We start from the raw sequence: 26,291 nt of genomic DNA, 5'->3' as shown, positions 1-26,291 counted from the left end.
TGCCATATGCCATATATTGAATTAGACCATCCATCAGGGTCTTAGCCAGACTCCATTGGGCCTGTCCTGTACTTTCAGGCACAGCCTATAATGAAGGTGTGGAAGGGTGTGTGTGTCATGGAGAGGTTAGTTCCCCTTGTCTGACTTCTAGGATATCTTACGGAGTCCTATTTTTCCTGAGTCGAACATTGTAATGGGCAGAGGTTTCCGCCCTGCAGCCATGCGTTCCCTTGAGACTCCTCCATACAACTTGTTTACAGTATTGAGTATTCATCCTGATTTGCTTGCTCGATGTTTACACAGAGGTTGGACCATGTCATTTCTTCAAGCATTTGTTCTGCTTAGTGGGAGGCTATACAACAAGGAGCATCCATCCAGATTTGCTTGTGCAGTGGTTATTTTTAAGTCTTTTAGGTACCGTACTTAATTACCCTTTCTATACCACTTATCAGAAAGTGGTGTACAGAAAACTAAAGCAGCAACAAGACAACTTAAGCAGCAGCCGTTTTTGAAAAAAAAAAGTCTTAACAGTTAAATACGGAAATGCCAAATGTTAAATACAAAAAAGATAGATGTCATCTGCCTTCCCAGTAATTAGTTGTTTATCCCACATCTGTCCCTCTTCTAACTGCAAAAAGTCTGGCTTTAAAAAAAATAAAAATGAATTGATTGCATCAGAGCACCAGAGTGCTTTAAATCCACTTTAACTGTGCACACCTACATTCCTGGTACATGACTGAATCTCTCCTGCAAGATACTGATGGTCTGGAGGTGACCCCAGGCAAAAAAACCAATGACCTTTCAGCATCTTCACACCAGCAGCTTTTATTAAAATTGGCCACACGATGGCATTGTTGTACCACTGGGGTTGTGAGCTGGAGGGAACAGTCTTCCACTAAGGAGCTCTCATTTTAAAGGAATGAATGCTAAGCGGAAGGATAGCATAATGTAACAAGAATTGCCTTTGGATTCAACCAACCAGCCATGAAATCTAGCCTTCTGCCTCCAACAGTGCTAAACAAGGAAGCTCATGAGAGATCTAAACCTCCTCCCGGATCACTTAGTTCCAATATTTGCTAATCAGAGACGCATTGCCTCTGAATATGATGGCAAGAACACAAGGACAGACAAAGACCTATTGAAACCTTTTGATTCAAAGGAGCTGTCAGAATATGTACAGATGAGAAAGGTACGGGTATATATTCTACTGATAGATATAATTTTCCATGAATTTGTCTACTTTAGAAGATGTCTCTTTTAAGGACATTTAAGCTTGTGGCCATTGAGACCTTGAAGCAGCAATTAACTCTGCAAGTCAGATTTACTGCATGTACGGTATCTGTCCTGCATCTACTGCATTCACAATTTTACAAGTCAGACCTTCAAGAGAGCGTTGCATTGTATCCCCGGCCTTTTGAAGGAAGAAGAACTTTTCTTCAGGGCTCCAAAGAGGAATTCTGCCTTCCCTTGGATTAGGCCAGTTTTACCAGGAGGGTCATTGGCATACACTCAAATTCTTTCCCCATCCTTCCTCCCTAGCAGCCGCCTGAAGGAGAGCCTCTCTTGGAAAACCAAGCTGGACTGGAAACCCCCCGAGGTTGAAGGGGAAAGGACTTCATTGGTCCCTTTGCATCACACTACTCACACGAGGAATTCCTGTTCATAGTGGAAGTTGATAACCATCCCCAGGAGAGCGATCAGCAGCTGTGGGAAGTTCTGGTGCACAGCTGCCTTGTAGTCCTCCGTCCTGAGGATGGCGTGCAACAGGCTGGTGAGATGTTGCTGGAAGAGAGAGAGGTGCAAGTCACTTTCCCTGCTTTTGTGCAGAATACAGAAACCCCTCGATATCACCCTGGGAAGAAGGAAGCCAGAAAGCAGGTGGTTCGTCCTTACCACTTGGGTGGCAGATTCCTCCAAGGGGCTTTGGTAAAGCTGCTTGGCCATGAGATGGGTCAGTTGTTCTTGGTCGGCCGATGCCAAAACCTCCTTCCATATTCTCTGGCAGCCTCTGTGAATGCAAAAACAAGAGCAATGCTCAAATTCTTCTGCTTGCTGCCCTGCCCCAGAGAGAGGAAATGGCAGCAAGGGCTTTCTGACCAAGCTCTGCAGCTTGCCAACCTTTCCCTTAGCCCAGTAGAACCTGGAGGGCTCCATACCCGAAGGGAAATTGGAGGAGGTATTCAACCACTTTCTCCAGGCGGTGGTGTGACAAGATGGAGAAAGCGAAGACGGCCATGTTTCTGTCCTCCCCTGTAGGCCCCTGGGTGATTTTGTAGAAGGCCTCCAGCAGCACCTCCACCTGTCAGAGAAAAGGAGAGGGTTGCTTGGAGAGTACAAGGAAGCAGGGCTGACTGCAGGCAGATCCCTCCATCCCTCATTGAAAGAGGGACCCTTGACCTGTGCCACCATAGCCATCTTCCTTCAAAGGTACCACTCAGGGTCCTTGGGAGTATTGGACCCAGGCAGCTCCAGGAAACCATTTTCCCTCTCCATTGTGGGCCAAGAGAAGAAGCTTGCCCGCCTGCTTCCAGGAGGAGGAGGATTCCCCAGTCTTGAACCCATGTTTCTCAGGACCCTTGGCTGAGCTTCTTGTCCTGACATTGCCAGGCCCCTCTCAACAAACATGTGTCCTGGCCACTCAATGGCATGAGGTTGTCTCCCCTACACCAAAGCGGAGATTCTTCTCCTCTCCTACCTTTGCAGACACCTTATCTCTACTGCTTTGCCGCTAAACTGCTTGATGAATTCTTGCAGTAAGTGGGAGATATCCAGTGGGTTGAAGCTGCTCTCGACAACCAGGTCTCTGGCCAGGAAGCACATGGCCCCCAAAAGCTGCTCCGCAGGGAGAAAGGCGCCAAAGACCTGAAGCAAGAGAGGAAGGTCAGAGATGCCCACAGGGCAGGGCTGGGGAGCAGAAAGACCAGGTGCTGTCTCTGTGGGACCCAGAACATGAGGCTTGAGAGACCGCTGTGCCTTGTGTGACAGCGACTTACCCTGGCAAGAGAGTAGCATTCATTGATGAACCATGCAGGAACCGGACTTCTGGTGGAATTGAGGACCTTCTGAGCTCTGATGATGAGTGTTTGGTTCCTGGACGTTCGTGCTGGCGTCTCTGCAAAGGAAAGCCAAAGGGTTAGTTCGGGTCTTGCTCACCCCACCCCATGCTGGGATGCATTCTTCCAGTCTTACCTTCTTTGCGCCGCAGGATGGGCAGAAGATGGCAGAGGGCCTCTGCTGCCCACTGCCTGCACTCCGGGTCTGGATCCAGTGCGCACAGACAGGAAATAGCCACCAGTTGGCCAAGGGAGGATGCAGGAAGCGCTACCGATGGCTGAGAAGAAACCCAGAGAAGGGACTGATAAGAGAAGCAACCCATCACCATTTTTCCTACAACATTTTTATTACATTTTCAAAACATTCCAAAACATTTAGCATCCTATACAGAAAAAATCAATTTCTTTTTTACTTCCCACCCCTCTTTTCCTGATGTTTGCTTTTTACTAGGATTCATTCTGCCAAGGCCCAGCTCTGTTCTCAAAACTGGGTATGTGCCGGGATGTCTGATTGTCCCTAGGGCAACTTGCAGGGTGGGCCTAGAAGCGACAGCCTGAAAGCCTTGAGAGCCCTGCATGGTTGCAATGCTTTGCTTCAGTAACTCACATATTCCTGGATCTTCTGCAGGAGGTCGGAAAGATCTCAGAGCGCCTTCCTTCGGACCATCTTCTTCCCACTCTTCATCGTGGTGACGACATCCGTAAGTCTGGCCTTCAGCTGGTCCTTGCTGAAGCCTTCGGGAGGAACATCAGCCACATCTGGAGAACCTGTGGTTGGGATGCTGAGGGGAGAGAGGATTAGCACTTGTGTCAAAAGGTTTTATTGCCTCCCATCCTTCAAAGACCCCTAGTACCACCACCATAGAAATGGACGGGGGTGGTGGCTTTTGAAAGCAATTTGTTATGTACTGAGTTCAATAGGATTCAGAATGCAGCAGTCTGATTGGTCCACAGGAGCCACCCAATCCAGCTCCAGGTGGAAGTGAATCTGCAACCTGATTGGCCTACAGGAGAATCCCAGAATTAGCCAATCACGTGGGGCCCATTGTGTAAATAATGTATATAAAGCAGACATTTCAGGGGAACTTCCATTCCTCCTCCCCACCACTATGAGCTGAATAAAGAGCATGAAATCCACTCTCGACTCCGAGTATATTTCACAATTGATGATTGGGGTCAGGGGATTAGCACAGCATTACCTTAGAGGAAGACCCTCCCCTTCTTCCAGACTGATTTTGGAGATTTGATCCTCATCGAAATCAATTCCCTGTCCATAAGAAAAGAGAAAAGAGAAACAGGAACATCAGAATGTGAAGAATGGATCAGACCCATTCATGTTTCTGTGTTGATCAGGAAAGTGCAGGCAAGGTAGGTTGGGAAACAAACTGGAAATCTCTGTCCTCCATTTCCTTAGAGACCTTATTCATCCATTCATTCCTTTAGAGCATTTGTACCCCTCTCTTAAGCCAAAAAGGCTCCAAGAGAGCCTTCTATGAAATCAAATGCAAGAAACTCCCTAATCGCAGACTTCTATTGTAAGAAACAATCTGACCAATGGAAATACAACACACAAGGAAAGGGTACAAGGAGGGGAGAGGAAAAAACAACTCACAAGCTCAGGCCCCTGGGTCTAGAATGCTGTTCTCATCTCTCCCACTGAGGCAGCCTGATGAAATGGCTGCCGCCAGATGCCAGTTGGGGGAGAGGAGGCCTGAGGGAGCTGGCCTGTCTCAGCAGAGCCCATGACGCTGTTTCTCATCCGTCCTTCCTCCAGGAGCAGAGCTCTGCCAGGGCTCCTGTCTCTCCCTCACCTGCACCTGGGAGCAGCCCTCCCCTATTGTAATGGCTATGAGTTACTCGTGCGTAAACTGGTGCCTCTCTAGGCTAATTTGCCTTGTCAAACCTTTCTGACTGCACAGACCTTGCTCATCGCGGCTGCCTCAATCGCTGGCAGAATCCGTCAGTGGGCGTTTCTTGAACCTCTTCCAACATAAAAGTTGTTTGACACCCAGTCTCCTCCTCCTCTCACTGCGCGGGAGTCTTCTGCGCAGGGAGGGCGTGGGCAGCGGAGGACCTGGGCTCTCCTCACTGATGTCCAGTGAAGAGTCCTGGAGCCCTCTCTCCGATTCCCCCGTCTGCCCCCCTTTCTCCCTGGTGTTGCGCTGATTAGCTTCCCCCTCTACTGAGCTGTTGCTCCCCATGCTGCTGGGTCCTTCGCCAGCATCATCTGGGAGTCTCCCCTTCGCCTCTCGCTCTGATGTCAGTTCCCTGACACCTATGATAGACTCTGTGGACAGGTGAGCAGCAGAGCTCCTTCCATCAGCTCTGCAGAAAAACCAGTTCCATCTAGCACCCCCTTCCCCTCCACTGGGCCAGCCGCTCACCCTCTCTTTTCTTCTTCTATTTTTCCCTTTCTCTCCAAACTATAGTACAAAGATAACATCCAGCGTGTAGAAATAGAAATGAAGCCTCTGCCAGATTCACACAAATCGGAAGGAATCCTCTGTTCAAAATAATATTCAATTGACTGCAATATAGAACACTAAATTTTCTTTTTCGGCATTCCTACTCCCCTTCCAAAAACTTGGGCAAAGCTCAACCCTTTCTTTGACTTTGCATAGCTCTTTGCCAAACTTGGTGATACCATTGATCTAGGTTCTAGAGTGAAGTCCCCTGGCCATGGCAACCTCCACTTACCTCCAGGAGTCTTTGGGACGCCATCTTCTAATGTAGTGACTGAGCGAAGGTCACTACAGGCTACCTCTGCAAACCTCAAGATGTTGAGGATGCAGGAACCTCAATTCAAACGATCACAAGCTCCATTGCTAGGCAATGACCCTTGAGAACATGGAATGCCCAGCCTCAGTGCCAAGGTTCTAGGAGAGTCTGTGAGGCCTAGTGGTTAGAACAATGTGAATGCCATGCAACTCAAGGGTGATGTGTATATATTCTTTGAAATGTACAGTTTAATCCTTTTTCTCTTATTTTTACCCTGCTTTGCAGACTCTTGTTGTCTCCTAAAGCTGCTGACATTGATTTAAAAGAAGGTTATCTCTGGTTATCTCCCGCTTGGACTACTGCAATGCACTCTACGTGGGGCTACCTTTGAAGGTGACTCGGAAACTACAACTAATCCAGAATGTGGCAGCTAGACTGGTGACTGGGGGCGGCCGCCGAGACCATATAACACCGGTCTTGAAAGACCTACATTGGCTCCCAGTACGTTTCCGAGCACAATTCAAAGTGTTGGTGCTGACCTTTAAAGCCCTAAACGGCCTCGGTCCAGTATACCTGAAGGAGCGTCTCCACCCCCATCATTCTGCCCAGACGCTGAGGTCCAGCGCCGAGGGCCTTCTGGCGGTTCCCTCATTGTGAGAAGCAAAGCTACAGGGAACCAGGCAGAGGGCCTTCTCGGTAGTGGCGCCCGCCCTGTGGAACGCCCTCCCCATCAGATGTCAAAGCGATAAACAACTACCTGACATTCAGAAGACATCTTAAGGCAGCCCTGTTCAGGGAAGTTTTTAACGTGTGATATTTTACTGTATTTTTGGGTTCTATGGAAGCCGCCCAGAGTGGCTGGGGAGGCCCAGCCAGATGGGCGGGGTATAAATAATAAATTATTATTATTATTAAGGTGAGACAAGCCCTGTTCTGAGGTTTGGAAACTCCCAAAACACTGAATGGAAGGGATGTGGAGGAACAAGGCAGAGGAAAAGCCCCTTTCCCAAGGCCCAAGGAGACGCCTGAGATGTTCCCAGGCAAGTCCTGTCCTGCTGGGGCCAAGCTGCCCTTCCCCACCCACAGCTCTTCTTGGACAGAGATGCAGCAACTGACCCTGTAGGCCTTCATGCCCAACTTCAAGGGGGCTGTGGGACTCAAGCCCCTCTCAGATTCCCCACGGGGGGGGGGGGGCTTATCTGGGCCCCACAGGCAGCAGCAGGCAGTGCCTGGCAAATGCACCCAACCTGCTGAATTTCTAACTGCCAGAATAATTGTAAATGTACAAACCAATCCAAAATAGAAGGAAGGAAGAAAAGGGGGGAGAGATAACCACCAATTCTGCTTCTCTTTCTCATGGAGCTTTGCCTCCCATTGGCATAACCCCTCATCCCCCTGAGAGCTCCAATATAGGAAGGTGATGGTGCAGGCATCCCCAAACTCGCTCCTCCAGATATTTTGGGACTACAATTCCCATCATCTCTGACCACTGGTCCTGTTAGCTAGGGATGATGGGAGTTGTAGTCCCAAAACATCTGGAGGGCCAAGTTTGGGGGTGCCTGTATATGGTGCTTTAATGCCCAGGAAATGGCATGTGGTGATGATTATTAAATTTGCATGCCACCCTTCATGTGGGCCATTTCAGTGACTGAACCCTCAAGGTAAGAAGGCCTCCTCTTGCAGCCTCCACACAATCCATTCTAGAGGTGGAAAGGAGCCAAGAGACCCCTTAGACCCCCAGCGAGAGGCAGAGGGAGATGGAGCTTTGCAAACAGAGGCTGCTGCTCCAGGAAAGGTCTGGTTGCTTCTCTGGGAGCCATTGGCATCAAGCGCTGCCCACCCCAGAAGAGCCTACTGGCTGATGAGCTCTATTGGCTAGCCTGGAGCGTCAATCAGCCAGCTAGGGAGGGAGGGCAAGGTGCCTAGCCAGGTAGGGTGCGCAAGAAAAACAGGTTAGGGTGAGGGAAAAACTTTTGCATTTTATTTCTTATGACTTCAAGAATGTGACCAAAGGCATCCCAAAGTGAGCAGGGGACTCTGTGCCCCCGAAATGGAACCAATCCATCTTTGGAAGGCCAAGTGGCCACCCCAGCTGGGGGTTTGCTCCTGGATGAGGCCCTTCTGGCTCCCAGGGACCGTCGTGACCGTCAGGGCTGTCTTAATTATAAGCGGTGTGGGGTGCAAAGATCCGCCAAGCACCCCCCTCCCCAGGTTTCCCAGTCCCAGGCATGCAGGAGGATGGAGCCGGCCAGCTGCCTCAGCGCCTTGCTGGCTCGCTTGCCCCCAAACTCGCGGCACAGAGCTGCCCGCAGCAGAAGAGCCCATCGCAGCACTCCGACTGATGGGTGGGCTGTTCCCTGGACTCAACTCTCGGGCCCCAGACTCTCAGCCTGGCGCCCCTGAGAGCCTGGCACCTGGGTGCCCCACACGCCTAGCACCTATGGGTAAGACGGCCCTGCTGATGGTCAAGGAGTCTCTCTCAGCCAGCTCCGTCCAGCCAGGCCACGGCCTTGCTGCATACCTAGGTATTCTCCAAAGTTTATAGAAAACAAACCCTTATTTTCTGTGTCCCTACTTTGCTTCCAATCTTATAGGTACTTAATCACCTGAGTTCACTATTACAGGGAGTTATGATTTTATAGTTCCAAGTTCCAGCACTTTGAGAGGCAGAAATGACATTTTGTTCTCCCCGTAATACAAGGAACGATATCCAACTAAATCATATTCAGAGTAGATCCACTGAAATCAGTGGGCTTAGGTTAATTAAGTGCATTGATTTCAATGACTCTATGAATAATATTGAATATCAGCCCACATCTTTATGAATCTATATCATGTTCTTCCCCTAGTCAAAAAGTCCCAATTCCTTGAGCATAGGGGAAAAGACAGCTGTTTCTTTTCTAACACATTATTTGATTCTTCTTGTTATTTAATCTTAACCAGAGATACATTCTAAACTGAATTGAAATAACTGGGGCATTCTCATTTAACAAATAAATGCTTTTTGTAATGCCCCTTCCCCGATTTCCAAAATACCATATTTACTCGAATGTAAATTGCCATCAAATCTAATGCACACCCTAATTTTTGCAACATAATTTGGCAAAAAAAAGGTGTGCATTACATTCGAGTAAATACGGTATATCATTTAAAAATAAAAACTGGCCACCCCCATGTTTACACTTTAGCCACACCCACTTCCATATTTCAACCACTCCCACTTTGGCAAGGAGCACTCAAGGGCTGAGCATCAGTCAATGTAGTTGTTGGTCTGAAAAAGTTTGGCCACTCCAGGTATTAGAGTAATACGGTATCATTTAAAGATAGGAAACATTTATTTCTTAAATGCTACATTAATATAGTTTTGCACACAGTGCCATCTGTTGGTTATACAATGTAATCCTCATATACTGTAGAAACATTCTACTAGCACCTGTTAACTATGACTTTTAAGCTACACATTCTGTAGTAACTTTGCATTGGAAAGAATAAAAATTAGATGTCAACTGATTAAATATGCTTAGCTTAATCAACTGGATTTTAGTTGAGTGACGTATTAAATGAACAGTACATAGCTAGATAAATGATCTAACTGTTGTAAAATCCCATGGAAGTTCAGACACTTTACTGGTGGTGGAACTCTTGAAGAGAGTGATTTGCGTGGAAATTTTTCGGTGCTTAATTTTTCTTCCACTATACAAAATGTGAACATGGTAACCATTTACTGAGCGATAATTTACCACAATGTGCATTTAGCCATTTGACAAGCCAGAGTAAAAGTGTAACAATAAATAAATTTCTATTGTCCTTCCAGTCACTTTTATTCTCTTTTTTGCCATAACAAGATATTGTCACATATCAGGTGTGATATAACTGTCTATAGCTTTAAAGGACTATGGCAAGAATTTCCCGTTCCTGCATAAATTTCCATCTCCCTCTTTGAGCACATGTAAGCACATTATGCAGCGTGACAGAGAATCCATCAGTCTTTTTTTTTTTTAAAGGCAAACCTCATTTGGCTGAGCTGGAATACTTTATTTAATATCTTGCAAAATATATTGTAGTCATAGACTTTTTCAAAATAGCTGGGGCATATGAAATGACTGGTTTCATTGCAAATAATATTGTTCTATTTATATTATACAACACCTTCCTGTTGAAAATAATGGCATACAAATTTACACTTGGCTTCATAGTGGACAAGTCACAATTTAAAATACATATTTTGTGTTGGATCCAACCAAGGACACCACCTTTAAACATACCCTTCAACATTTCTCCGATGAAAATAGGGATCTCCTATGACATAACAACAACAGCATAGATATTATAAAGCTATCTGGGTGAGGATCTCCCATGTTCCAAACTATGTCCACTGTGTGGTGACACAAGAGAGAGCCTTCTCTGTACTGCTGATGCCCTCCTAGAGAACTGCAGAACTATGACTGGCACCTAGATTCAGGCAGGTACTGTGCTGGTCTGACGTGGTCGAAATACAGTGGTACCTCGGGATGCGAATGGGATCCGTTCCAGAGCCCCGTTCGCATCCTGAACGGAACACAAGACACAACAGCGCATCTGCCCGTGCACAGGTTGTGTTTCACTGCTTCTGCGCATGCGCGTGATGTCATTTTGAGCATCTGCGCATGCGCGAGCGGCAAAACCCAGAAGTAACACACTCCGTTACTTCTGGGTTGCTGTGGAGCGTAACTCGAACGCGCTCAATCCGAAGCACATTCAACTCAAGGTATGACTGTATATAAAAATAAATAAATAAATTGTCCAGTAGCACCTTAGAGGCCAACTAAGTTTGTTCTTGGTATAGCTTTCATGTGCATGCACACTTCTTCAGATACACTGAAACAGAAGTCACCAGACCCTTATATATAGTGGGAGGGTGGGGTGGGTTTTTTCTCAGGAGGGTAGTAGGAGATGGGTGATTGACTCAATGGGTATGAACGACTGCAATTAGTCCTACAGGAAAAAGCAAGGGATAGTATGCAGATGATTAGCACATGTAATGAGACGGGAATCCAATATCTCTGTTCAGACCAGGTCTCTCCATATGTTTTCAGTTTAGTGATAAGTTGTAATTCAACAACTTCTCTTTCAAGTCTGTTTCTGAAATTCTTTTGTAATAAGACAGCGCTTTGAGATCCTGTATTGAATGTCTTGGGAGACTGAAGTCTTCTCCTACTGGCTTCTCTGTCTTGTGATTCCTGATGTCAGATTTATGTCCATTTATCCTTTGACGTAGGGTTTGGCCTGTTTTTATATATATTTTATATATTATGACTGGTACCAACATTGTTAGGTTTTTGGTGCCACACAGGCCCCATTTATTTGCCCAGAAAGCTTAAGGGTTTTTAAGTTGGTGACTGTTTAACTCATTCTGTTCCATGTGTTGTTGCTTTTATAACTGTCCTTTATTTGTTCTGTTGAACTGTTTCAAAGGCAGATTTAGAGCTGTGTGAGCTAAATGCAGGTACTGGGCACTGAACCAAGGATGCCATCTCAAAGCTTGGGTAAGAGAGGGCCCTAGAGTCTTCCCTCCTCCTTCCCAAAGCCTAGTCAGCACTTTCTCAGATTTGGGGAGGGGGTGGGAGGGGTCTAGGGCCCTATCAGAACCCCACCACCACCTCTTTCCCAAAGCTGGGTGCCTCCTGACCCAACTGACTCTTTTGGGTTTTCTAATCTATTAGTGTATTCTGTTGCTGGCATCTGTCTGTCTTGAGAGACAATGGAGTGTGCCCCAGGGTGAAGTCAAACTGCTGGAGAATCACGACACTTGCTGTAGCTTCCAAGACTGGTAATTCGTAACTGCTGCCTCCTGCATTGGTTTTGCTGTGTTAGCAGCAAGGACCTCTCTGGGCGCAAGCCTGGGCAGCGTGTATGGAGGTCTCAGGACTCAGATACTGCACATTAGTAAAGAAACAGCAATTTGAATCCGCTATAAACATGCAAGACCAGATGGCGCCAGATGAGTATTGTCAAGGTGTTTGTCAGTGGGTCCCAGCTGGTTGCCAAGGAAAGTATAAAGACAAGGAAAGGTTTCTTACAGTCCGATTTTATTTCAGTTTTTGCAGAGAGAGGCTATAGAACCCAGCCTCTTGGATAATGGCGTTGTCCCAAGTGAATCTTCAACGCCCCCCTGTGTCTCTCCCACTTCCACATTCGTCATCCTTATCACCTCCTCTACGGGTGCCGCTAAGTGTCCTCTGTCTTTGAGCTCTTTGCTCTCCTACTTTTAAGGCTCGCCGGGTTCTGGGAGATAGAGTCTGGAATGCTTTCTAGTGAAAATGCGTCCGCCAGCTGCTGCTCCGGTTCTGCCTCCTCTCCCATGATTTCCCAACTTTCCCCCTCCTCTGCCTCTGAGCTGCAACCTTCCTCAAACCCCTGTTGTAAATCTATACTGTCTTCTTCTTCCTCCTCCCTGGGAGGGTCTGGATGGGAAGGCGGACTCCACCGTTCCTCCTCCGCCCAGTCCCTGACAAGTATAGCCATAAGGCAACAGAGGTTTAGGTTCAGAGTTTTTCTTCTCCTAGATGGGCTCCCTTCCCAGGTTGACAAGTCCCATCTGCCCCTCTTTTCCCTCTACAGCACGTGCAGAAATCCCCGCGACGGGGTGAGCTCTCATTGCTCAGTCCCTGCTCCTGCCAACCTAGCAGTTTGAAAGCACGTCAAAGTGCAAGTAGATAAATAGGTACCGCTCCGGCAGGAAGGTAAACGGCGTTTCCATGCGCTGCTCTGGTTCGCCAGACGCGGCTTAGTCATGCTGGCCACATGACCTGGAAGCTGTACACCAGCTCTCTCAGCCAATAAAGTGAGATGAGCGCCGCAACCCCAGAGTCGGCCATGACTGGACCTAATGGTCAGGGGTCCCTTTACCCTTTACCTTTATTGGTCTCATCCACTCAACCCACCGGAGTCTGTCTTCCTATTCCTAACTCAGCAACGGTTTGGGACCCATCAGTTCCCCTTACCTGGTTTAGCCGGCCATTCGAAAGCCATTTCCCAGAGTGTGGCTTCTGTCATATGCTGACATCTTTTAGGAGTCACAGGTGAGAGCTGAGTGCAAAATGTGGGGACGAAAGGTGGGCAAGTTACCCCCGAACAGTGGCGAAGCATGGGGGGTGCAGGGGGGCCCGGCCGCACCGGGCGCAACATCTGGGGGTTAGGGTTAGGGGCGCAAATCCACGGGTTAGGGGGCGCAAATCCACGGGTTAGGGGGCGCAAATTACTTGCCTTGCCCCGGGTGCTGACAACCCACGCTACGCCACTGCCCCCGAAGTGTCTCCCACCAGCTACCCCTCCCCTAACATTCCATATACTACATCAGGGGTCAGCAAACTTTTTCAGCAGGGGGCTGGTCCACTGTCTCTTAGACCTTGCAGGGGGGCCAGACTATATATATATTTTGGGGGGGGAAATGAATGAATTCCTATGCCCCACAAATAACCCAGAGATGCATTTTAAATAAAAGCACACATTCTACTCGTGTAAAAACACCAGGCAGGCCCCACAATAATCCAGAGATGCATTTTAAATAAAAGGACATTTCTACTCGTGTAAAAACATGCTGATTCCTGGACAATCCACAGGCCGGATTTAGAAGGCGATTGGGCTGGATCCGGCCCCCAGGCCTTAGTTTGCCTACCCATGCACTACATGGTTTGTAAATGTTCTCTTCTGCACCCCCACCTTGGTATCTGTGCATATGCAGGGTGGGTTATCTATGTTTTTAATAAGCGAATAATGCCCTCTGGTCATTTGAATAACGCATCTCGAGCTTTTTGCTCTGAAAGCACCCACTGCAATGCCTATGCTTGTGACACACCATGTGCAGGATTGCATGGCTGTTCTGCGAGAGGCTGTGGATGGTTCTGCCTCAAGGCAGAGGATTGGATTAGATGGCATTTTGGTTCGTTCTGACTTTGATACTGTAATGTCCAGCTCCAGGCAATTATCCATGCATGATGACAGTATTAGCCTTTAGCCACCAGACAGAAAATTAAGCAGATAAGCAAGCATCAATTATTTCCCCCAGCACAATTACAAATATAAACAGAACCTATATGATAAAGAATCTATTAAAATAGAACCTCATATAAAGGCCAACTGGTGTGAATGTAATTTATTCTAAGATGTATAGTGATTAAATATTTAATTTTACGTATAGTCTGTCACAGCAAGTGTTACAGGCACTTTTGTTTTGTTTTGTAAACCTGAAAAAAAACCAGCCTCCAGCCAAGCACAGAACGTTATTGTTTTGCTCAGAAATGCATACAGTGATATAACAAAGGCTTTTCAAGAGATCAGTCCAGCCAGGAAGAAAAGAATTCTTCTAAACAGAAGCACAATTTCAAGCTGCTTCCAGATGACCTATTTACTGGGCATTCATCCTGGTTTGTTTGCACGAAGTGTGCATGAAGGTTGGACAATGTTGCATCAAACAATTGTTGTTTCACCCCTTCTAGTGCATTTACTTATCATGAGAAGACTTATTTGGGGGGTGGGGAAAACTCTTGCTATGCAAGAACGCTAATCGACTTTAACCATGCAACCCAAATTTGCTATTCTATTATTGAATCCCACCTGAAAATGGTGACTGTCTAGAAGTGTCCTCAGACTGGGGTTGGATGTTGAGCACCTAGTCCCACTAAATTCAACAGGAATGATTTCCAGGGAAAGTCTGTGTAGAACTGCAGCCTGAATATATTCATTTGCAAGATTTATTAGATGCCGTTCCAAAACAAATGTAATGTGCAATTAAATAACCAAGTTAAAATTTAAAATCAATCTTCTTCTTTTAAAAAAAACGTAATTAAAGTGGGATCGTTTATAAGCGCAGAGGCTTCGTGTTGTGGATCTGTCCATTAATCAGCTTTGAATATTCAGTATAAAAACAGGAATGCTACTGATTAGACGCTTGCTCATATGTCTGAATATTCTTGCTCGCTTAATGTGACTTGACCCCTTTGACCACCCTGTTTTAGTCACAATCAAGATCCCAGTGCAATTTCTCCCACATTTTTAACACAGAGTTACAAATGAAAAGAGGATTTCAATTAGCATGAGCAATTGTGCATACAAAACCAAGTGGGTAGTAGTTATTCCAGATCAATTAATAAGAGAGTACATAGTGCGGTTTTGTGTATGAACTCTGGGTATGTGTTCTGAGGAATATAAATTACTGCAGCGTTACTGCTCCCCACGAACATGTCCTTAAATCTTCCTGCTTTACAGCAGGCAGTACAAAGAGCTCTCAATATGTGAATATTTGCAGCAGTGGGATTAAAAAGAGTAGACTTATGTCTCAGTAAAATCCATCTGCAAAGAAAGCCTTTATCACAAAACCCAGATACTGTTAAATCCAGGGTTAGATGCTTAGCTAGCATAAATCAGTGTTTATCTATTGACTTTGGTAGAGCTATTTGGGAGACTAGACCAGCTAAGGATTGACTCTTGTTTGAAAAAGCAGCCTCAAAAGGCAGCAAGCCCCGCTCCAGACTTTCTAAATAATGAATGGCAAGACAGTTCTCGTTTCAAAGACATTGTGCTTTATTTGTAGCATTCTTCGCCGGAGGACAGAGAAAGCTGGATAAAGCTTCTAGAATGTGGGCGGACGTGACTGAGAGTGTAACAGCACACAAAAAGCAAGAGCGAATGGGATGCAGTTTCTGTGGTTCAGAAGCTAGCTAGTGAAGTGGCACATTTAAAATTATATATATATATTATAAGTACAAGCTGTTTTTTTGTATGAACAGTTTATTGATTAGGGCACTGATAGGCAGAAGGTACACTACAGTTCACCTGACCAGAACACTACAGTTCACCATTTTTGGATGGATCACTTAATCCTGGCTAGCAAGTTCTTGCAATAAATACGACAAGGCAGATTTTGATCTAGGAAGGTTCCTAATGCTCTTAAGGAAGAGTACATATTCAAGATTAGGGATGCCAGAACTGTTAGGAGATTAGGACTGCGCACTCCTTCTTTGTAAATGTAAGACAGATTGGTAGGGAATTTTTATTTATTTTTTTGAAAATTAGACCAAACAAATGTCAGGACAGGATGGACAAGGCATCCGAAGGAGCAGCAGCAAAAGTAGAAGGAATGTGAAATGGAGAAAGCTGGAGATAAAAATCAGTTAATCACAAAGACTCTGATAGTATGGGCAGCAACTGGGGGAATCCAGCGTACTCTTATGAGTTTGTACAGGGTGGTGGTAGTGGTAGGCTGTATATCGGAGTTCCTTCTAATTCCTGGATCCATCATGGATTCAATTCCTGGAACAGCCAGGCTAGCTTCCTGGTAAGGTAATGACCGTCTAAGTATGGGCCATTAAGGTAACAAAGGAAGTGGCTCTGCGCCAGAAAGAAAATGGGTGCCACCCTCTCCCTCAACTTGCTGGGAGTTAGAAAGACTCTGTCCACAAAGCAACTTTATTTCTTTGACAAGATTACTTCGTGAAAAAAAACTCCATAAAAGGCATAAGGAAGGCAGATTGCTGAATCTGTTGTCTGTGAGACCGGTGAGAGCTAGGCCTGAACATTTGTACCCTGCCGAAAAGGCTCCCAGAGCAGCTTACAGGAATTCAAAGCAAGGCTACCTGCAGGCTTACATTCAAATAAATACCGTATTTTTCGCCCTATAGGACGCACTTTTTCCCCTCCAAAAATGAAGGGGAAATGTGTGTGCGTCCTATGGGGCGAATGCAGGCTTTCGCTGAAGCCTGGAGAGCCCCAGCGCCAGCCCCACAAGGTCGGGGGACAGAGGGAGGTGGAACGCCGCCATCCTGCTGTCTCCCGAAGTGGTTTGGAGGCTGGCGGCGGGGAGACCCTGCTGCCAGCCCCGCAAGCTCCGGGGACAGTGGGGAGGCGCAGCGCTGATCTGAAGGCGGGCTGCGGGGAGAAGAGCGCTTCTCCCCGCTGCCGGCCCCACAAGCGCCTGGGGGAAAAATAATTCCCCCCCCCTTTATTTCCCCCCCAAAAAACTTGATGCGTCTTATGGGGCGAAAAATACGGTAGATTACACACAACACACAAGGGGAAAAGGAGAAGGAAGGCCAAGGAAAATAAAACTCAAAAGGCAGGCACCAATTTTCTAGACGGTTGCTCCTATATGGACACAGTTCAGAGGCAGGAAGTGCCTGGTGGAGCCGGGCCTCCAGCAAAGCAGGGGCAACGAGCCCTGGCATGGACGGAATGGCTGCTCCCAGATGACAGTTGTCAGGAGAGGAGGCCTGATTATTATTATTATTATTATTATGAGCAATGGAGCTGGCCTGTCATATCTTGAGCTGCGGAGCCTCTTCGTGCAGGGGCAGTCTATTCCTGCATCCCAGCTGCTGGGGAGATGGAGTCTAGCTTTCTCCCAACTGAAGTGTTTGAGGACCGGGACATTTGCGGAGAAACCAAAATGCTTGTTTACAAAGCTATTTGCTTCTTCCAGTACACTAGCATTAGTTTGCCTGTCTTCCCAAGTGATGTGTAAAATTTTTCGGAGACACTGCTGATGTACCGTATTTTTCGCTCTATAACACGCACCCGACCATAACACGCACGTAGTTTTTAGAGGAGGAAATCTAAAATCCGTAGGCATGCCACCCGTAGACATTCCCTCCATAACATGCACAGACATTTCCCCTTACTTTTTAGGACGAAAAAAGTGAGTGTTATGGTGCAAAAAATACGGTAATCTTTCGAGGAGTTGAAGATGGCGTTTATAAGTGGCCCATGTTTCACAAGCATACAGTATGGTTGGTAGATCTCCGAAAAATCTTACACATCACTTGGGAAGACAGGCGAACTAATGCTAGTGTACTGGAAGAAGCAAAGATCACCAGTGTTGAAGCAATGATTCTTCAACATCAACTTCGTTGGACTGGTTGTGCGGATGCCTGATTATCGTCTTCCAAAGCAATACTCTATTCTGAACGTAAAGATGTAAAGCGTAATGCTGGTGGTCAACAAAAGAGGTTTAAAGACTCTCTCAAGGGAAATCTTTTAAAACGTAGTATAAATACCAACAACTGGGGAACACTGGCCTGCGAGCGCTCCAGTTGGAGAACAGCCTTTACCGAAGGTGTCATGGACTTTGAAGACACTCGAACTCAGGACGCAAGGAGAAACATGCTAAGAGGAAGGCACGCTTGGCAAAGCCACACCGTGATCAACCCCCAAACGGAAACCGATGTCCCCACTGTGGAAGCATGTGTGGATCCAGAATTGGCCTCCACAGTCACTTAGGGACTCACGGAAGCCAACCTTACTCAGATACAAGCGATCGCCAAATTAAAAGAAGCCCCCTGCACCCCAGCTGCGGGGGAGATGGGACATTGGAGAGAGGAGGCCCTCTTCCCTTCGTGCCTTTAGGAGCGCCGCTGGTGCAAAGAGGCCACGTGGCGGGGTTGGACTAGATGACCCCCGGGAAGCCCCTTTCGAACTCTGGAATTCCACGCGGCGAGGGGGGGCGGGGCCGAGCGCGGGCGCGCGCGCGGACCGACAGTTGCCCGGGCGCGCGCGAGGCTCTTTCTCTCGGCCGTTACCTCGCCGCGGGAGCGCGCGCGCGCGCGCTCTTCGAGGGAGCCCTCTTCCTCCCGCTCGGGCCTCGTCCCGCCCCGCTCCGGGAAATGGGCCGGTCGAGGCGAGGCTTGGCCAAGAAGGCGCCGCCCCCCTCAGGCGCTTCCCCTTCTCCGCCTTCTCCCCCTCCGCCGTTACCTCAGGAAGGCAGGCGGCAGCAGCAGCAGCAGCAGCAGCGGGGCCTGAGCGGAGCCGGCGAGCCCGAGCGCAGCCCCAGCCGAGCCCACGCCGAGAAGGGACCGCCCGGCGCCGCCGCCCGCGGCCTCCAGCAGCCTCTGGGCCGGCAGCTCCCCGGCGGGGCCTCGAGCGCCATGAAGCGGGGGGGCGCCGGCAGGAGGGCGGGGGCGGCGGCCAAGAACGGCAGCCCCCGCCCGGAGGAGCAGCGCGAGCGCCTGGCGCGGGGGCTCCGCGAGTGCCAGGACTGGTTGCGCGGTGAGAGGCGGGAGCGGGGCCCTGCCCTGCCCAGCGGGCTTACTCGGGAGCAAGCGAGCCCACGACGGGGCTTCTTTCCCCCCCCGAGAAGTGGTGTGGCGGAGGCGGGATTCGCTTCCGTGTGAACGCGAACCCTTCCTCGGGTTTAACGGGAGTTCTTCTTTGGGGTGGGGGGGGGGTTTCGCTTGCAATATTGGGTTTCCGCCCCCCCTTCCAAAAAAAAATATACATTCAAAAAAGCTTTTTTTAAAAAAAAAAAAATTAGGTTGAAGGAGGTATCCAAACAGGTAACAAAATGCGGCATTTTATTTTTTTTGGACATTTCTATCCATGCTCAGAAATAAGGTTGGCAGAAAGGAAGTCAGCGAGTCGTCAGGATAGTTAGAAATAGATGGATGGACAGGCGACCGTCAAAGCCCCGTTTGACGAGAAGTCGCCTCACTTGCCCTTTGGGATGTTTTTAATTGTAGATTGGTCTTTATTGCATTTTGCGTGCTGTGAGCCACTTTGTTGCAGGTTGATGAAAGAGCGGGTTATTTTTTTCATATATATATATCTATATATATTTCGCGGGTAGGGCTTGAATGGGAATGGAAAGGACAGTGGCGTAGCGTGGGTTGTCAGCACCCGGGGCAAGGCAAGTAATTTGCGCCCCCTAACCCATGGATTTGCGCCCCCTAACCCCCAGATGTTGCGCCCGGTGCGGCCGCCCCCCCTGCACCCCCCACGCTACGCCACTGGGAAAGGATGCAACCCGCTGCTCAATTCTTGGAAGGGGTGAAAATTGGAAAGGGCTTAGATACTGATGGGGCCGAGAATTTATGAGTGAGAAGGCAGAGGACATCACCCTGACTTCAACTAGGGATGCTGCTCTCTAAATCACCCTTTCGCTGGGACGATAAATTGTTCCTTTAAATCAAGACACCCAATGGCTCTTTCATTTCTTCAGTTTGCTTCTCTGATACTTGGAAGGTTGGCAACCTAATGAAAATCCTTGTGATCAATCTCAGTTTACATTTATAGAGCTTAAGCAAAGGGTTGTGAGGGTTCATTTTTTTGGGGGGGGGATAAGTTAGGCTTTTGTTTTCCATGTTCCTGTGATTTTTAAAAGCGCTGAAATCATAAAGAGACGTACCTTTTTCTCTGTAGATTGTGTTCTATCAAGCTGTCTCCTAAATTGTGATGTAAGAAAAACATGGCGGGGTTTGTCAGCTTTCCTTAACAGTGCAGAATGTGATTTTTATCTCCTTAGGTAACATAGTATCTTTTGCTGGATTACTACAGAATTGTTTAAGGACTGTGCATACTTGTCCTTTCCTCAGGCAACATGCTATATAATACGGTGCATAAGACTGCGATCCCATGTGTTTTCTAAGGAGTATACCCCACTAACCTCACTGGGACTTGCTTAGGAGGAAACATGCATAGGATTGGTCTTCACATGCAATAAGCTTATTACCTAAATAACTTTTAAGGCTTTTAATTTAACCAATAGCATGAATTCAAAGTAATGATCTGCATTTGTTTGAATTGAGAACTTAGATCTGCATTTAGTCCAAGTATTAATAATCATGCAGAAACTAAACAAAATGTTATTCAGGTTCATTTGGACTATACATGCTGTAACTCAGTATTGATACTTGCTATTGTTGGTGGTAGTGGTGTAAAGCCCTAGATTCAAATAAAAATAAAAAAATGCAAAAAAGTGCACATGAAAGAACTTTGTAAAAGTCATCTCTTTTTGCCCAGAGCAAATTTGTGAACTGCTGTAAGTTGAAATACAACTTTTAAAGAAATAACTGTGCAATTAGAAAGTCTAATGAAATTATTTTGTTTTTTAACACAGCGTATCTGAATGAAACAGGAATCTTCATCGCAAGAGCAGATAGCAAGATATGGATTACCCTTATAATGGGTAGGAAGAAATATATGTTTAAAATTGTAGTTTTTTAACAATGCAGTCCTCCATTTTTACTCAGAAGTAACTCTTACTGAGTTCAGTTGGAGTTACTTCTAGGTAAGTGTATACAGGATTGCAAGCTAAGTCTCAGCTGTTGATATGCTTTGGATTCTAATAAAGACAGAGGGTTGTATCCAGTTGTGTGCCTCTGGTGTTGGCAGGCCCTTTGATCCAGTAGAGGTTGCTGTGAGCTAGTGTAGAGAAAATGATTTTTTTCTGCAGTCACCTAGCATGCTTTTCTAAAAGGTCGCTAACCCTCTGGAGTAGATCTTGGGAGAGTACTGGAGGCAGCATAAGGAAGTGAGGGTCACTGAAAATTGCACACAAACCTACCTTCTGATAATGGAAACTTCGCTGGATTGAGGAGGGTTCTGTCAGTGGAGGGACACAATTGGATAGAGGCCAATATTAGTAGATTACTTTGGTGCATTAAGTATGATATTGTCACTGTTTGAGTACTGCAGATGCAGCTTAGATTCATTTAACTTCATTCTTAGAGTTGATCTCACATTTTCAGACATCTAGTGACCAAATACTTGAGGTTTTCACAATTCTGATGACAAGGGCCCTAATTTTAAAGTAAGATGCATGTCCACAATTCACCATAGACTTCATGTACTGGTGATACAATCTCTACTGTTTTCTTATTTGTTCATACTGCGTAGCAGAGGTTACACTGATAGTTTAAGTGTGCATGTCTCTGTGCTTCTAGTGTAATGAAATTGCTCTCTGGACATAGTATCATGATTCTACCTTCTGAGGAGCCAGTATTCAAATAGTTTGACTTCAGTCTTTGTTGATCTGGGTCATGCTCTCATTTGTACAGTTATATATCTAAAATACATTAAAAATAAGAAAGAGTAATATTCTGGGTCCCTATTGCTGTTCCTAAGAACTAGGTGTAACTTTTAAAAGATTTTTAAAACAGGTTGAAGTATCTTACCTTTTTGATTATTTGTTTTAAACAGCTGCCATTGCTGGAATTCTTCACTGGTAAGTTTATCTCTGTTACAAGGTCTCAGCAGGCATGTGTGTCTCAACAAGGTCCACCCAAAATAGTGATCTTGTTATATTATTAATGCCTTAGGCAATAGTTCCTATATTTGAGTTTTCCTGTCTCTCTCCTTTTATATGGACAAGCAATCAGAGCTTCGATCTCTCGTTCTTTTTTACCCAACCTTTTTTTGTCTACCCACACATCTTCATGCATGCACCTTCCCCTGCTATTATTTTTCTCTTTGGGGGATGGTTTATTTCCCAGGTCCAGAAAGCTAGACCCTTTCCTGATGAACTACCATGGGGTGGATCCAGAGTTTGAAATTCGCCAGGCGCATTTTGCACCTGGCTACTGATGGGCTGATATCTGGGCACCAGGATGGCACCTGATGTCTCCATCATCTGGAGGTACATGCCTGGAGATCCTTGGATCTTGTTTGCCTTCACACACTAGCACTTTACACACTGTAGAATTCAATCTGTGATATTTTATCTGCACAATCAGAATAAATTTCAGGAACTAAAAGTTGTATTGTAAAATACGACTTTTGAGCCATCTGGCCCTGTTTTGACAACTGTCATCCTGCTTTAAGGCAGCATGTGGTTCTGCTTAGGGAAGTCTGCTCTTCTGCATCCTGTACAGAAACAGAGTGGGCTGGGGGATGACAGCTGTATTGCCCTGTTCCTCATCTGCTATCCTCTCTGTGTAGGCTAACAAAAAAAAAAAAGTACACCATTTATTTTTGTGATCTTATTTACAAGGCTGTTGTAATTTAATACTAGTTCCTTTAAGCTGCAGATTTATTTCTGAGTTTTGTTGTTTTTTGTTTCTTTAGGTGCCATATAACAGCTCTCTTTGAAAATGACCGACACTTTTCTCATCTTTCAACCCTGGAAAGGGAAATGGCTTTTCGAACTGAAATGGTTAGAGCGTCTGTACTTTAAGTGACACTGCTATTTTTAAAGCTGTTACCCAAAAGCTGTTAGTGTTTTTCAGCCAGCCATGGATGCTTACCAGTTCTGTAATAGTAGCTTAAAATAGTATACATTCTTGCCTGTGATTTATTTTTAAAAAATGAAACAGCCATGAAAGTGGATTTCTGAATCAAATGGGTATTGCAAATATTGGTATGATAAGCTATTAATAAAATAAGATTTTAATTTTTGTTCTTTCATTCTCTCAAATTACCTAGAATGATTAAATTTATATTTAGTCGTGTTTATTCAACATTTCTGGTCTTCTACTTTTTGAAAGCAAACACTGCTTACAAATTATTTTTGGCTGAGTTTGGACATCACACTAAACTGTGGCAGCAATGAGTGTAGCCTCCCTTTAGGTTCGTTCACTCCCCACTCCCACCCTGTTCTCTAGCATGTCTGTGAGATGATTGGAAGCTTCCGCTTCTGTGTTTTTAACAGCAGCTTTTCACTTCACTGTCCCAACAAACTTTAGTAAATTCTATCTATGTTTTTTTTTTAAATAAGCCAACTTTGAATTGCAGTTTTTAGCTACGAATATTGAAATAAGTCAACTTCAAACTGCATTTTTTGAAGCTGCTGTGTTTCAATGAACCTTGTTTGTTTGTTTGTTTGTTTGTTTGTTTGTTTGTCACTAACTGCAAAAATAGTCTTAAAGCATCTTACAAGTTTTTAAGAAAACATACAGTACGAATCACTGTTGTATTAACAAGCAGTGCCCATCCTTCAAGAATAGAAGAAGGGCACATCCTAGGTGTGGTTTTAAAAAGGTTAAGTAGATTCATTAGTACTTAAATTAATAGCTGTAATTTATTGACTTCTGTTGCTGTAAGAGAAGAATACAATGTGAAGGTTCCTGCTAATTAATTTCATCTTAATATATATATTCTCTTTAGGGTCTCTATTATTCTTATTTCAAGACCATCACTGAGGCACCATCCTTTCTGAATGGAGTCTGGACGATTATGAATGACAAGCTAACTGAGTATCCTCTTGTAATCAACACATTGAAACGATTTAATGTCTATCCAGAGGTAAGGCACTTCTTACATTTTGGCTTTAATTCCATTATGTGGTTGTATGCATAAATCCTGGAGCTCACATTTTGATGTCAAGGCGTAGGTAAAACTCTACAAAACTCCTTGCTAGTTGTAGGAGGGAGATAAATACACTGTGGTTGTTTTAGTGCCAGATGCTTATCCAGTGCAACAGCTGGTTCAACCCTTAACATAAAACCTGGAGAAGGCTGTATGAATATGCTTTGTGGTACAAGATTATTGGCTCTGTAGTTTGAGCTTTCATCTCATAAACAATGTTGTAAGAGGTCAAATGTAGTATCCTGGAAGAAAAAACACCTTAAACTAGACAGATATTTCTGAATAGCAACAGATAAGCTTTTAATCATCAGGATAATCTGAGTCAAAAAATTCTTTTGAAATTCTAAATCCTATTTTCTGCACAGGTTGTTGTAGGCTTTTGGTACCGGTTATACACAGAAACGATGAATGTGATGGGTATTCCGACAAAGAAATGTTGGACAGTGAATAGAGGAGAAGACCTCAGTCCTGTTGAGAGCTGTGAAGGCAAGTGTTGCTTGGTCTTTGTTCATTATTGGATGTTTTGCACGATGGCATATGAAACACCAGGGGAAGGTTTACAAAGCCTCCTTTGTGTAGGCAAAGAAAAACTGAGGTGTTTGCTACATCTGTGGACTGATGAAAGATTTTAGCTTGCAATAAATAATTTGCTAAATTACAAAAATAAATTGCAGTAAACAATTTACTATATTACAAAGAATCTTCAAGTGGCTTTTTAAAGATACTGAAGGGCATGTGTGCTTTTTCAGGTTTTGTAAACTTGTTAGATGAAAACGCCATCTTTAGTTTTTCTGTCAGTTTGGAAACCTTCAACCTTAACCACCACACATTGTGTCTTAGCTGTTCTCTATTTCACCAAGAAACAGGGAGTATGTGGGCAAATTCACCCTGGTCATCAGTATGACTGATGAAGCATAAACATTCATCTCAAAATAATAAGGATGGCACCAGTATCTCAGCAACAGACTGAAAGTTAGGATAGCTAGGAGGGTAGGAGAAAGATTAGTAGCTGGTTGCTATATTTCTGTAAATTCATGGACCTTTCTCCTGCTCCTTACTCAGTCTTAACTGCTGTTAAAATGGCAGGAAGTACTGCATTTGCGGTGATTGGATACTTCCAATTAGCAGCCACAACACTCGTACATTTGATTCCTTGCAATAATGCTTCTGGATCTCAATCTGTTTTCTTTTTATATCAGGCTGGAAATTTGCAATCTCCTAGATGGAAATAACAAAATGTACAGTCTTATGGATTTGTTTTCACAAATTGGGTGTGCATCATGCCTAACTGTTACACAGTTGCATCCTTTTTGTTGTCCTTGTATTGTTTTACAACTGCAGTCATAAAAAGTTATAGATACATGCATATTGACAAATATCTCTTGCAACTAATGACAGTGGAGAAAATTGTCTCAGTTCCTGGGCTTAATTTATGACAGCAGTCATCTTTTGTTTCAACTTTTAAATGCCTGCTGACTTTTCTTTTCTGACAGGTCTGTGCAGGCAATTAGGAATATATCTTTCCACAACAGTTAATTGATGTCTGATTTTAACTTTGTGCATAGTTTTTATTTTATGGTTTTATGTATAGTTGTAAACTGCTTTTATTCTTTCAAATGAATTAGTCATATATAAACATTTTTATAAATACATAAATATTCTTTATCAGCATGTTGAGTTGAAGACTTGTTAATGTAAGACCAAAGATAGACAAAAACAGGGGAAAATTAAAGTCAGTTCATAATTTATTCTTATTAGCTGATGTGACAGTGAATTATCTAAATATTTTTTGCTTCCATACTGCAGAAGATGTTCATACTAGAGCTTCTGATGTTCCAGCTGAGGTGGTCCCTCCTTCCCCCAACTGCCATCACAAAGATCATCTTTTTCTGAGGGGAGAACAGATTTGGCTTTCTGAAATGCTTTTTTCCTTGTAGCTTGTCTTTACTGTTGCATTATATAGTTTTAATAATGCTTGTTTGTTCTGTAGGGTTGGGAGATCCTGCTTCTTTTTATGTGGCTATGATATTTCTTCTGAATGGATTAATGGTGTCAATATTCTTCCTATATGGCACATACCTAAGGTAAGGTGCACAAGAAGAAAAACTGATACACTGAAAGTTACTATCGATTTTTGTATTTTTAAATATACAGCACACTGCATTTTATGTGGAGTCCTGCACACTAAGAGCCAAATGATGTAATTGAGCTTTAAGATGTTTGTTCTAATCTTATCTCCCCCTTTCTTTTAAATCTCCCTTTTTATGAGACTGAAACAAAAAATTTACTTTCTTGAAATCTGGACTAAATTTTTGTAGCTTGCTGTTTGAAAAATATACCAAAGGAAATGTGGCAGGATAATAGAACAAGAACAGATTTTGTAGTGTTAGGGAATATTTATTCTGCCTCTAAATGTAGTTCAGTCTGTATCGCATTCTTAATTTAGGCTGTTTGACCCTGCCCTGCAAACGT

The 26,291-nt window shown here is 45.0% G+C and overlaps 2 protein-coding genes and 1 long non-coding RNA gene across 8 annotated transcripts in view; 2 read left to right on the top strand and 1 right to left on the bottom strand.

Annotated features, from left to right (window-relative positions):
* Nucleotides 1–1,202: 1,202 nt before the first annotated feature.
* On the bottom strand, nucleotides 1,203–4,129 carry LOC310690195 (uncharacterized protein). 6 transcript variants are annotated; one of them, XR_014517950.1, is made up of 5 exons: nucleotides 3,190–3,474; nucleotides 2,994–3,112; nucleotides 2,157–2,862; nucleotides 1,894–2,008; nucleotides 1,203–1,782 (listed from the first exon to the last, which is right to left on the bottom strand). XR_014517950.1 is itself a non-coding variant. In XM_083468912.1 (4 exons), exons 2-4 carry the CDS (start codon nucleotides 2,234–2,236, stop codon nucleotides 1,642–1,644), a joined length of 336 nt encoding a protein of 111 aa, XP_083325038.1. In that variant the 5' UTR covers nucleotides 2,237–2,862; nucleotides 2,994–3,430; the 3' UTR covers nucleotides 1,203–1,641. The 6 variants fall into 6 exon arrangements, 2 of the variants coding, with proteins under 2 accessions (XP_083325038.1, XP_083325037.1); XR_014517947.1 differs by adding an exon at nucleotides 3,661–4,129 and having other exon boundaries at nucleotides 1,203–2,008; nucleotides 2,994–3,355; XR_014517948.1 differs by adding an exon at nucleotides 3,661–4,129 and having other exon boundaries at nucleotides 1,203–2,008; nucleotides 2,994–3,331.
* LOC310690209 lies at nucleotides 3,792–7,207 on the top strand. The gene is made up of 3 exons (XR_014517980.1): nucleotides 3,792–3,870; nucleotides 6,057–6,100; nucleotides 6,688–7,207. It is a non-coding gene; the product is annotated as an uncharacterized lncRNA (long non-coding RNA).
* Nucleotides 7,208–18,333: 11,126 nt separating this feature from the next.
* DPY19L1 (dpy-19 like C-mannosyltransferase 1) overlaps nucleotides 18,334–26,291 on the top strand; it is a 35,563-nt gene continuing 27,605 nt past the window's right edge. The window contains exons 1-7 of the mRNA XM_083468781.1: nucleotides 18,334–18,788; nucleotides 20,635–20,703; nucleotides 21,717–21,741; nucleotides 22,581–22,668; nucleotides 23,619–23,756; nucleotides 24,185–24,305; nucleotides 25,810–25,903. Of these exons, the coding sequence (XP_083324907.1) occupies nucleotides 18,407–18,788; nucleotides 20,635–20,703; nucleotides 21,717–21,741; nucleotides 22,581–22,668; nucleotides 23,619–23,756; nucleotides 24,185–24,305; nucleotides 25,810–25,903 (917 nt within the window). The 5' untranslated portion in view covers nucleotides 18,334–18,406. The remainder of the gene's footprint in view (nucleotides 18,789–20,634; nucleotides 20,704–21,716; nucleotides 21,742–22,580; nucleotides 22,669–23,618; nucleotides 23,757–24,184; nucleotides 24,306–25,809; nucleotides 25,904–26,291) is intronic.

The sequence above is a fragment of the Podarcis liolepis genome, assembly GCF_965112155.1.
Source record: "Podarcis liolepis genome assembly, chromosome: 12".
In the NCBI taxonomy this organism is placed as follows: Eukaryota; Metazoa; Chordata; class Lepidosauria; order Squamata; family Lacertidae; genus Podarcis; species Podarcis liolepis.
The sequence above is the reverse complement of the archived record's forward strand: the minus strand, read 5'-3'. Positions and strand labels throughout refer to the sequence as shown.